This window comes from Choristoneura fumiferana, chromosome 10, assembly GCF_025370935.1.
Source record: "Choristoneura fumiferana chromosome 10, NRCan_CFum_1, whole genome shotgun sequence".
NCBI lineage: Eukaryota > Metazoa > Arthropoda > Insecta > Lepidoptera > Tortricidae > Choristoneura > Choristoneura fumiferana.
The window spans coordinates 5,389,421-5,402,502 of NC_133481.1; the positions used below are offsets into that span (position 1 = coordinate 5,389,421).

Genomic DNA, 13,082 nt, shown 5'->3' on the forward strand with positions numbered 1-13,082 from the left:
TATCTGTGCATTAGTGAATATTAGGGTAAAGGCAAGGGTATACAACGTTACTGGCTGAAAGGTCTACTTTACATGACCTTTTATTTGTTACAAGTTAATGTGAAACAAGGTGAACAGCGCAATATCTATTCTTAATGCATACCTATGCATAGTTGCAGCGCTGCATTTTAAGAATAATCTGGCGGTTTCTGAAAGGGATAATTTCATGCGGATTGCATCTTTATTACCTATTTATTCTAGGCTAATTTCATTTGAATTGTTATAGATCAAACTCTTCATTATAATGTTACTGAATTTACTTCTTTCAGTATTCGTTGATCTTTGTATTTTTATCTCATTTTATCTTATAAATTTTGTTGTTACAATTGAATGTATTCAAAGCTGTTTACTGTGGAAATAAATGGGTATAGCCACGGCGAAGAACGAGTCAGGTATGGGAATAAGAGTGCGATAAGTTAACCAACTAATTTCGTTTACTAGGCGTTATTGTGGATTTGCCTGACCCTGCGACTTTAGTTCTTTGCAGCAGTTATACTATAAACGTGTACGTAATGAATCCTTTCATTCTCCCTGATATATTTTTAATTTAATTGGTCATTTTCGATAAAGCTAATGGCTTCTTAACGATTTAATGACTAAATTATAAAATAATAAAAACGAGTACCCGGTTCAAACAGGCAAGAAAACAAGATAGTTAAAAATAATCATTTATATATTTTTTAATTAACTTTGCATTAAAAATGACGAGGCAAATCTTGAAAATTAAAATTATCAAATTAAATTCTAAGTACTAGACAACACAATGCTCTCGAATACCAATAAATCGAGATTATTGCCGTAACACAGCGAATTAGGATATATTAGGATAAGTTAGGATATTGAATTATCTGTCTGTGTAGTTGTTATTGATATTCAGAACACTTTACAGTTTCATAAATGGAGAAATGACGTAGGTAGTTTAGTTAATCCCGCGCGGCTTGAACGTCATGGCAGATGATCTGTCAACGTAAAATTATGATTCTAAATGCTGTACACACCGAAGTCGCCGACAAGGACCGGATCAACATGTCGGGGCCCCTAGGCAATGCAACTTCTCACGGCCCCTTTTCAGCCATTTGATGATCATCAGCTCTTCAAGATCAGTCAAATGCGTCGAAAGGATGCATATTTTTTTACAATAGAATTTTTACTTCATAAGACATTTTAAATTTCTTTAGTGCGCTTGCGGGGTCCCTAGCTGAAGCGGGGCCCCTGGGCAGTTGCCTATTGTGCCTAATGGTCAATCCGGCCCTGCCGCCGCCTCGCCGACATTGTGGTTCGCGACATAAATTGCTTTCCATAATTTAATCCTCAATGTACACCACGTCTTATTTTTGATTTCCGTTAACTTAAAAGGGAACATTCAACAGGTCAAATAAAGTTGATTTCTCCAAGACACTAAGTTTAAAAACCGGTCAAGAGCGTGCCGGACACGGCCAAGATAGATTAAAAGACCTATTCGACGATACCCCACATTATAGGGTTACTTACACAAGAAAAAAATCACCCCCACTGTAATACGTATATGGGAGGTACCCTAAACATATGTTTGTTAAAATTATTGTTTTACCATTTTGTTGGCATAGTTGCTACATAAATAATCCGTGCAAAATTACAGCCTTCTAGCACTGATCATGATAAGCAAAGCCGCGGACGGACAGAGAGACATGGCGAAAGTATAAGGGTTCCGTTTTTTCCATTTTGGCTATTAAGTCTTTCTTACGCGTCAACTTAATGTCACTCTTCAGGCTTGTGAATTTTATAATTTGACCTTTAACAATGACTGTGAAGTGATATTATTATGAAAAAATATAGAATCGATAGTCCCAACAATGAACTGAGCAGACCGTCGAAGTTAACGGAAATCAAGAAAAACACGGCGTACCTATACAAACTAACTCCTTGACAAAGTTTACTAATACAGAGTATATTTCTACATTCATAACATTATATGGATAGTCTCATCTAAAGTAGCTAATCTAAACGAGGTACGGCCAAGGACTTTAATTTATGAGCCACTATGGAACCTTTCAAAGGAAAAGTCATTACGATTTTCTTTGTTAATTAACACGATGTCACTATGACGTTTACTGTGAAATGGTTCCATGATGGGCTATGAATTAAAATCCTTGACCATACTAAAAATTTAACAATAAAAATTATCTTAGTATCAAAATAGCTAATTTCCAAAAGACTTGTAATCACATTTTTACCACGAAATTAATCCTAATAACTAGCTTAACCCGTCGAGCGATTTGGGGGTGCAAAAAGCGCCTAGCGAAATTTGTCCGTAACTGCGATAGACACTCTCACTGAGTGCACCTGGCGCATATTCCGACAGGTTTCCTTAGGCACACACGTGTGTGCCTAAATCGCTCGACGGGTTAATTATGTAATAATGGCACGCGGCGATGCGATGTGTAATTTAGCAGTAAAGAGTATTCTTGGTAAACAACAACAATATATGTGTACAGATTTGCGTACAGCTTTGTAAATGCAGTTTAACTCGGTGTTACGTGGAACTTATTCTCATGCAATGCAAAATTGTAACTGATCCCAAGAAAAGACACAAAAAAAAGAGAAGAGTCTGTACACAAAATTGTGCGCTAGAGTAGGACCAGCGCATCTTGGCAGTTGCTATTTAAAGCAAACCTCGTTCTGGCAACCCTAAAAATCAAATCGACGTATTTGACTTTTATTTTTATAAATCAAAGCTTGTAAACGAACAGAAAGACAACTTAGGTACCTATTATAACATTTTTATGACAGAGTTGTAAACGATTAAAATTCAAGATTAGACAGAGAAAGGCTTACCAGCTTGTGACGTGACACGAGAGTAGCACAATACTTACTGCATAAAGAAAGTCATCTTATAAAGAGACCAACAGATTTGAAAAAAAAAACAATAAAATTTATATGCTATAACCGCTATGTGTGTCTGCGTGTCTGTCTGTGGCATCGTAGCTCTTAAACGGGTGGACCGATTTGAATGCGGTTTTTTTATTTGAAAGCAGGTTTTCTAGCAAAGGTACACGTAGGTGTCTAGGTATTAGACATGTTTTATCAAAATCGGTTTAGCAGTTTTTGAGATATTGAACTTTGACGTGACAAAGTCGGGGGTTTTCCAATTTTTGGTTGGGTTAGGCTAGGTTATTAGGTTTTGGATTTTGTCCTACGTCAATCTTCATTAATTAGAATCAATGTATTTGTGATCCATATTTTTGTAATTGTGCAATGTGTTGCCAATTCTATTGCCGTCATTTCATGCTGCCCAGTTCGCTGGTCGTACTCTAAACGTATGATCATCGTCAACGGAAATACCTTGTAGGTAATTTCTAAGCAATTATTCAAGGGTTATAGTTCCGACATAAACCTTAACCAGGCCGCTTTTATTATTATGTAGGTATATAAAATTTGCATCGTAACCAGTAAAATAAAGTTTACTTTTGAATCGATTTATATGGGTAACAATAATATAACCTTTAGCCTGGTTAATTGTTAAATGTTGTGGTTTTTTAACTTTCAACAAGAATATCCTGCTATTTTAAAAGAAGGTGCTATCTGGTATCGAACATCGTTATCATTTAATATCACAGTCGTACAAACTATCTATCTAAAACGATCACAACAGTGACGTGACACTATTGGTACTTACAAATTTACAGGTGCAATGGATGCGGTGGAGAAAATGATGGCGTCTAAAGCTACGTTAGGGTCAGGCTCAATTTCAAAGTTCATAGGTTGCTTTACATTTGGCAACTTTTTTAGAATTTCTAGGGGAGGGCAGCTGCCCCTCTCTGCCCCCACTTAGCGACGCTCTTGGTCGTAGCCGAGCTGTTATGGCTGGAACTAGCGCAGATTGTAAGTTTAGGGCTGGGGGCTGGGGTTGTCCAGGCGCTGGTAAAGCAGCTAGATGACAATAGCCGTCATCGTGAACTAGTAAAAGCGTCGTGAAGCAGCGTTGGTGGCTCCGTAGCGACTGTTTACTTCGGGCGTCTTGGGCGACCCAACTCACTCAAGCATTAGGAGGTTGTAATAGTTTAGGGGCGGAGGTTACCGGGCGCCGGTGGAACAGCGAGACGCCCATAGCCGCCATCGTAAATTTGAAAACTGTCGTGAAGCAGCATTGGTGGCTCCCCGTAGCGACTCTACTTCGGGCATCTTGGGCATCCCAACTCAAGCGTTCGGGGGTTGTAATAGTTTAGGGGCCGGCTTACCGGGCGCCGGTAGAGCAGCCAGAATCCCTTAGTCGCCATCGTGAACTTGTAAAAGCGTCGTGAAGCAGCGTTGGTGGCTCCCCCTTGTAGAGACTCTTTACTTCAGGCGTCTTGCCAATTCAAGCATTCGGAAATTGTAATAGTTTAGGGGCGGGGGTTACCGGACGCCGGTAGAGCAGATAAGACGCCCATAGCCGCTGTCGTGAAGCAGCGTTGGTGGCTCCTCGTAGCGACTGTTTTCTTCAGGCATCTTGGGCGTCCTAACTCGAGCAGTCGGAGGCTGTAATAATTTACGGGCGGGGGTTACCGGGCGTCGGCAGAGCAGCCAGACGCCCATAGTCGCCATCGTGAATAAGTAAAAGCGCCGTGAAGCAGCGTAGGTGGCTCCCAGTAGCGACTCTTTACTTCGGGCATCTTGGGCTTCCCAACTCAAGCATTAGGAGGTTGTAATAGTTTAGGGGCGGGAGTTACCGGGCGCCGGTGGAGCAGCCAGACGCCCATAGCCGCTGTCGTGAAGCAGCGTTGGTGGCTCCCCGTAGCGACTTTATTTCGGGCGTCTTGGGCGTGCCAACAAGTATTTGGAGGTAGTAATGGCTTAGGGGCGGGGGTTACCGGGCGGCGGCGGGGCAGCCGGGCGCCCAGTGGCCGCGGGCGCCACACCGGAAGCAGCGGCCGTAACCGCCGTAGTAAGAGCCCGGAAGGCCGGGGACGAGCCCGCGCCTCCGCCGGTCAGCCGCACTAGTTGACCTTGTTGAGTCTGTAAACAATGCATTTTAATGAACTATGGGTTCCGCCTTCCCGCAGAATAATTATTGTTTGCCAAATGTTTCATTTCCCAACTCTCACAAGTCTAGACTACAGTGTAGGTTAGGTTAGGTTTGTTTTATAAAAGTTCCGAAAAAAATATAGTTTCAGAGAAAATCCCGAGCTGGCAAATGAAACATAATTTGGGAAACGTGAGTTGGGAAAACGACTACTCATTTTGACGTTTGTATTTAAAAGGACGAATCGACCAGAGCGTCAAAGGCCGGCCCTGTGATTGAGGGCGGATCCAGCTTAATAGCCATGGTTTACATAGTCAAATTCTAGTATTGAAACTTATTACCTTATGATGTGGGAATCGGGTAGTAACAGATAAGACGAGTTGTTTCCAATACACGCGTTTAATAACAGCTCTCATTTACTTAGTGCATGTTACATATATACCTTACGCTAAACATATAAGGGAGTGTGACGTAGTCTCACACTATACCTCCCCTGGCAATTTGAAAAAAAAAAATTACTTAAGTACATTTTTTATTTTTTTATTTTATTTAGCACTGTAATTAAAAAATATAGTAATAAGGTCTATGATTATTATTGTTTTAACAAAAGTACATTTTTGTCCTGTTCTTATGAATAATTTCCTCCTTTCCATTTTTCAAAATCTTAACATTAGGTTCTACATCTTCTAAAACAGTAAAAGGACCTAAGTAAACATCCGAAAATTTATTTCCGGTTTCATTTTTGACAAGAATCAAATCATCCTTTTTATAAATGATAGGATTTACATATCTATCGTACATAATTTTCTTTTGTGCTTGCTATCCAGTAAATTATTCCTAGCGTCGACATGTGATTGTTGTAATCGGAACTTCAACTCAGCTGCATAGTTATCACTATTGTATAATGGTTCTACTGTATTACAAAGAAGGTTACTTGGTAATTGACATTTTTTCCCAAACACTAGTTCGAAAGGTGTATATTTTGTTTCCGTATGAACTGTAGTATTGTAAGAAAATACCCAAAATGGCACCCACGTACTCCAGTACCTCGGATTATTATCAGTTTGGATGCGTAAAAATGCGTTTAATGATTTATGGGTATTTTCTAACGAACCCACACTCTGATGGTGATAAGCAGAAGATGAAATTTGATTAATTTGCAATAATTTACAGACTTGTGTCATTATGGATGAGATGAATTCAGTTCCTTTATCACTTGCAATTTCTCTCGGCACGCCATATCGTAGTATAAAATTTTGAACGAAACATTTTGCTACTGATGCGCTTTCTTTTGACTCTAACGGATACGCTTCCACATATTTACTCAGCTCACATTGTACTGTTAAAATATATGTATTATTATAATAATCCTTAACTAAGGGCCCAACTATGTCTAAAAATATCTTATCTAATGCTGACTTCGCTGTAGTCGTTAATGCCATAGGCTCTTTTGTCGGTAAAGAGTGCTTTTGTTTTTGACATTTGTTGCACCTCTTTACGAACCTTCTTACGTCCTCTTCTATTTTTGGCCAAAAATAGTACCGCTTTATATTGTTGATCATGCGTCGTACGCCCGCATGCCCACTTGTGGAAGTATATGAAAGTCATTGATGATTACTCTTTTGTCATCGTCATTGTCTACTTTAACAACTCCTCTTATGACACACAACCTTGGTCCTGGCCAGTTACGATTATTCTTTATCTCACTTTTTATCCACTCTATAAATATTATATTATCACTATTCTTTATTACATATATCTCATCAACCTTTATTTTTGCGCAAAATGTTCCTAAATCCCTCACGAAGACGTCTCGCGTCGAACATGCTCGAGATGTAGGATTAATTATAACTTTTAATTCATTTTCTACATAGATTAGACCATTCATACATCTGTGTCCGCTATTCTTAAATTTGTTGTACATTTCTTTTGAAAATATTAACTCCGTACAATTTTTTGGTTTTTTAAGAACTTCCACAACTTTTGGCTGATCAGACCAATTGTTGGTGCAAGACTTATCGACCGAAGAATTGTTCGCCTGAGTGTTATACCTTTTATGCATGCTTCTAGTCATCACGCTTACGACGTGTGCATTCATTTCTTTCAAATCTTGCGATGTCAACACAATGCGAGATAATGCGTCGGCCGCCACATTATTCGCTCCTTTTACATACTCAACCTTGTAATCGTACTCTTCCAAAGATAATCGAAACTTTAGCAAACGACTCGACGGATTATTCATATTGAATAAATAAATTAAGGGTCTGTGATCAGTCATAATTTTAAATGTTTTTCCGAATAAATAAGGCCTAAAATATTTCACTGACCACACTATTGACAACAATTCTTTTTCAATGGTCGGGTAATTTAATTCTGCCTTATTCAGAGAACGGCTTGCATACGCTATCGGCATATCATTTTTGTTACATAGCATTGACCCTATGGCCAGGCCTGAAGCGTCAGTATGCAAAATAAATTCATTTTCTTGTGAAAAATCGGGATATTGTAGAATAGGGGGATTTGTTAATAATTTCTTAAGTTGTAAAAAGGATTTTTCACATTCGTTGGTCCATTGAAATATCGCGCTTTTCCGAGTTAACTTATTTAATGGTATTGTAATATGTGCAAATTGTGGTATGAATTTTCGGTAATAATTTGAAAATGCGACAAATCTTTTTACTTCATCACTGTTTGTAGGTCGGGGATAATTTTGTAAGATACTAGTTTTGGCTGGATCAGGCAGAACACCTTTCTCTGAGATAACGTGTCCTAAATATAAAAGCTCTTTTTTCAAAAATTGACATTTCCCTGGATTTAATTTTAAGTTAACTTTTCGTAATCTAGCAAAAATATCTAATAAATTTTGTTATGACCTTCAAGATTACGACCAAAACAAACCAAATCATCTAAATAAACTAAACATTTTTCATTTGTCAATCCTGATAACGCAACTGTCATGGCTCTACTGAAAGTACTAGGGCTGATTTTTAAACCCATAGGCAATCTTTTCATTTGGTACTGTTTATCACTAGTGAAGGCTGTATATTGCCGACTCTCTGGGGTCAAGGACAACTGATAGTACCCTTGACTTAAATCTAAATGTGAATAATACATGGACCCTGATAATGAGTCTAAAATATCGGTTATGTTTGGAAGAGGGAACTTGTCATCCTTCAATCTTTCATTCAATTTTCTGTAATCTATAACTACTCTCCATTGCTTTTCACCAGTGCTATTTGACTTTTTTGGAACTAAAAGAAGAGGGGACGACCACTTGCTTTGAGTTTCCTCAATAATGTCGTCCTGCAACATTTTGGCGATCTGTTTTTTAATCTCCTCATTTTGAGATTTCGGAAGGCGGTACGGCTTGGTATATACTGGCACTGCGTCATTTTTTAGATGAATTGCCGTTTCATAAATATTACTGACTCCTAGCTTATCATTTGGCAAACAAAATATATCGGAAAATTTTGCACATAAACTTTTAATGGACATTTTCTCTTCGTCATTTAAATGATCTAAATTTAGCAATGAAAAGAGGTTTTTTACTCTTTCCGCATTCACACCTGGTTTCTCAAATGTACAAATTAAATAATCGTGTAAAGAACTAAGTTCCGGCGTAAAAAAGCTAAGTCGCACTTCCTCATCTCTGGTATTTAAAATTTTTATTGGTATTTTCCCATTTTCTGGCGTTACAATTACACTTGCTAAAAACACACCTTTACATAACTCTTTTGCTCGAACTAATAAGTCGTCTACTAATCCCGTCGAAATAAAGTGTATTGATTCTGTCCTAGGTGGTAGAGTTAAATAACTGTTACTACCTATACTTCCCAACTGCAAAGGTAGCACGACCGAGTCATGCGCCGTATTTAAAGTAAACGTATTTTTCTCGTAATTCAAATTACATTTAAATTTACACATAAAATCTTGTCCTATAATGCCGTCTGCTCTACAAGGCATATTTTTAAACACGTAAAATTTATGTAAAAAACTATGTTGGCCAATTTCTAATTTTAAGTAAACGGATCCTTCCGAAAAAATACTGCCACCAATACCTTTTATTTCTATCACTTCGGGCTTATAATTTATATGTAAGTGCGCCAACGTCTCATGTTTCACGGCACATATAGATGCGCCCGTGTCAATAAGCCAATCTAACGACACGTTGCTAACGCTTAATTTGGCTGTACTTATATTGTTACAATAACAAATGCAGTCATGCAAGAAAAAACTGATCAGTCGATCGTCCGTCTAATATGGAATTGTCTGATATGGCATTGGAATTCGAATTGGAATCGATGTTTACTTGTGCCATATTAATATTAGGTTGACGTCCGTTGTACTTTGTACTTCTGAAATAGCGAGAATTATGGCCTACGTTCCTACCACGTGATGTATAACCATAACTAGTGTTTTGCCTTGGGTTTGTCTGAATTGACCCACGATAGTTTGGGTTGTTGTTTCTGGGGCTATTAAGTCCCTGACCGCGCCTATTGTTCCACTGCATACCACGACCTCTAAAATTGTTATGGCCCCGGTAGGATCCTCCACGACGATGGAAATTTAAAACCGATAAATTTGGATCTTGATTCGATAGCTCCTCGTCTATAGCGCCACGTATGGCGTCTTTTAGCGAATTATAATTTCTCGCTGCCACAATTGTGCTCAATCTGGAATTTCGCAATCCATCCGAGAATCGTTTAATAGCAAGCTTTTCATTAATTGGTTTCAATATCTCGAATTTTGTGGATTCTCCGTTGGATTGTGAAATTGTCAGCTCTGAAAATAAGGTCTCAATTTGATTACCGAATTCCTCAATGGACTTGTTGTCTTGTCGAGCTCTCAGTAGCTGGGCTTGCAGCGCAGTGTCGGATTTTTGGCTGAGCAAATGTTTTCGCATATCTGAAATCAAACTTGTTACCGTCGAATAACTGGTAGATAACCTGACCTTAGCATTTTCAGAAAGCCTCGTCTTCAAAATGAAATTAATTAGTGTCGTTTTGGCAGTGTCTTTTAGCATTGTATCGTACATTTCGATACTAGAAATTAATTGTTTGGTAACATTTTCGTCACCGGTCATAGTTGGTAGAAGAGATACGGCCGTTTTCAAATCGAACTCCATTTTTTCTACCTCAAAGGAACTGGATTCATCAACATCAAAAGTAACTAACTTATTTATATTCTTATATATGTCTTGTATGTCTTCTGTCATGGACAAAATTTCAGCTGCGTCTGCCCTTTTAATAAAACCTTTCTCTGTTTTGTCATGAATTGTATTTATTTGCGACTGAAATTATTATATATCAGTGCAGCATTCTCTAACCTACTGCATACCGATTGACCTCTAGCTTTGCGTCTAGTAGGACCTACTTTCACAAGATATTCCCTTATTGCTGAAAGTTCCGTATATGCTTTATTTAAAATATTTTCCATTAAAATATGTTTATATAGTAGTAATAGTTATACATGTTCTAGTAACCATTTACTATTCTAGTAAAATAACACTCTATATTTAAAGTTCTTACCAAAGTCCGGGTAGGTAAATACCGGTTTACTTACAAAATATCCCTTCGCATTTCCGCACACTCACAAACATTTATACGACACTTTACGCGCACGCGATTTATTGTTCACACCACTGCTTCTGTTTTACGCAGAGACGCACGATTACGTAGACGCTCCAAGATGCCGCTGTTGATCTCCTGCTGAATCCACCTTTGGTGACATTTGCGATACATGCGATACACCATCGCCAGTCCAAAATACACAAGATGATCAGCACCACTGTCAGAATAATGTTATTGTTGGAGATATGGTTACCAATGTCCTTCAGGTCTGCATTATTGGTACCGCCAGCCGCATTCTGCGCCACAATAACTTCTTCCTTCGCCTGGGATGAGCCCATCGTTGCTTTAGTTGAGGTTTCGAATAACTCTGCACAGCGCGAACAGCACGACCACCGCCAGTAACACGCCAAAAGCTAATAGCGAGTAATATCCCACTTTTACGCAAAAGTCCTCCAATTCCTGCATTTCTCGAGAATTATCTCGCACGCACATTTTAACATTTAATTTTTAATTGTGCATTTTCTATTAAAACCCAATTCTGCGCAACCACTGGCAAGGATCGCCATATGATGTGGGAATCGGGTAGTAACAGATAAGACGAGTTGTTTCCAATACACGCGTTAATAACAGCTCTCATTTACTTAGTGCATGTTACATATATACCTTACGCTAAACATATAAGGGAGTGTGACGTAGTCTCACACTATAACCTTTTGAACGCCGTAGTCGGCAACACACGACAAAAAAATGCCTGATAATCGGGCCATAAGCGCCACGCAATACCGACGTGACGCATATGCCACGATTTTCAACTGTCGTATGTTGCCGACTGTGGCGTTCAAAAGGTAAAAAAACAACAAAATAAATTATCTGCTTTTTGTCGCAGAATGATATTACTTTATTAAAAATCATTGAGTTCCATGACCCCCAGGATTCCGACCCTTGCCTGTACTGTTCTAGAAACGGCATTACGTCTTCATCGACGACCGGAAGCCAAATGGTTAGAAAACCTAACTACGAAGCTTGAGGTCCAGGTTCGATTCCGGTCGGGACAGATATTTGTATGAATAATACGAATGTTTGTTCTCGGGTTTTGGACGTTTAATATGTATTTAAATATGTAGTCAGGTGACAAGCAAAAAGATTAGTGGAATATTAACCTTACGATGCTATGCATAAGTTTGATTATCCCTCTTGACTTTAAGTGGTAATTAGTGACTTTTGCTTGTCATTCGACGATGTATTTATTTATCTATATAAATATGTTTATCGCATAGTCACATTTGGTGTACTAAAGCCTCGTTAAAATATTAGATTAAAAAAAATATGTTTATCCGTTGGCTACTATATCCATAGTTGTTGACACCCTCTGGTGGTGTCAAGCGACACCAACGCTCCTGCGCACACATTCAAGACGACAACCGCACGAGGGCGCTGCAATCGCGATGGTGTCAATGTTACTTTGCCTTTCACTTTTACTACCGTGACTTGAGAAAAATTTTTTGATAGCGAGACTAGACCGCAAACCTTTTTTTTTTAAATTTGTACAAATCCTTGTAAAGCAAAATAAAAAATATTTTTTTGCTGAAGAAATTAAGAATCCTTCATTGAAGTTGCCCCTGCCGAACCACCCAAGAGATTGCTTAGTTTGGGACTAGGCCGATGGTGGTCAAGTGTCCCATGATATTTATTATTAAATAATCTGTCCCGGACTCACCCTCACCACGTGGTAGACCGGCTGCTGCGGTCCGGCGTAGCGCAGCAGCGCCGGCAGAGGCATCGGTAGCACGAGCGGCGGCTCGCGCGGCATCACCGCTGTCGTCAGATCCACTACCGGAATCGGACGAGCTGGAGGAGCGGACACCGTAACCGTTCGAATCGTCGACGCTGCTGTACTCACTGTGGATACATCAGACGTTACATGTTATATGATCATTTAGAATCACATTCGGAAACAGCTGATAGGTACCTATAGGTAATGCCACGAGAGGTGAACTGAATGATTACGTTGATTACACACACAGCTACATGAAGAACTGATGACTGAAATTAAAGTGTGAATGTCAAAATCCCGCTGCGGCGCCGCTGTCATTACATGGCATATTATTGTGTGCACGACCTCAACTAATGGCACTACCTATACAGAAAAATTATATGCAAAAACAATAACAAAACAAGATCAGATGCGGGTAGTTTGAAAAATTCGCGCGGCTAAGGTGTGCGGAGCAACGAAATTCGCAGCCAGATTGTACCGTCGCGTGTGAAGTGTCGTCGTGTGTGATGATCGTAACGTGTACAAGATACGGAGACAGTGTAATACGATGCGGTTCTGGGATACAAGTCAAGTAGAAACAAAGGTGTACCGTAGAACCGCGCACCGCAGCACTATGCACGTATCGAAGTTAACTAGTAATTGTTTGCACACCACTCGTTGACTCACTAGTCATAATTCGTCGAAGCCATCGTAGCCATCTGGGTCGGGATAGTCGTAG

The 13,082-nt window shown here is 39.2% G+C and overlaps 1 protein-coding gene across 1 annotated transcript; it reads right to left on the reverse strand.

The window, feature by feature from the left end:
• Nucleotides 1-6,578: 6,578 nt before the first annotated feature.
• LOC141431683 (uncharacterized) lies at nucleotides 6,579-10,184 on the reverse strand. The gene is made up of 2 exons (XM_074092861.1): nucleotides 9,467-10,184; nucleotides 6,579-6,697 (listed from the first exon to the last, which is right to left on the reverse strand). The coding sequence occupies exons 1-2, from the start codon at nucleotides 10,143-10,145 to the stop codon at nucleotides 6,579-6,581; spliced, it is 798 nt and encodes a 265-aa protein (XP_073948962.1). The 5' UTR covers nucleotides 10,146-10,184.
• Nucleotides 10,185-13,082: the final 2,898 nt, after the last annotated feature.

Coding starts and splice junctions, on each gene's coding strand:
- LOC141431683 (XM_074092861.1), bottom strand. CDS start 10,145: ATGGAGTTCGATTTGAAAACGGCCGTATCTCTTCTACCAACTATGACC. Junction 6,698..9,466: donor AAACAACAACCCAAACTATC/GTGGGTCAATTC, acceptor GTAACTGGCCAG/GACCAAGGTTGTGTGTCATA.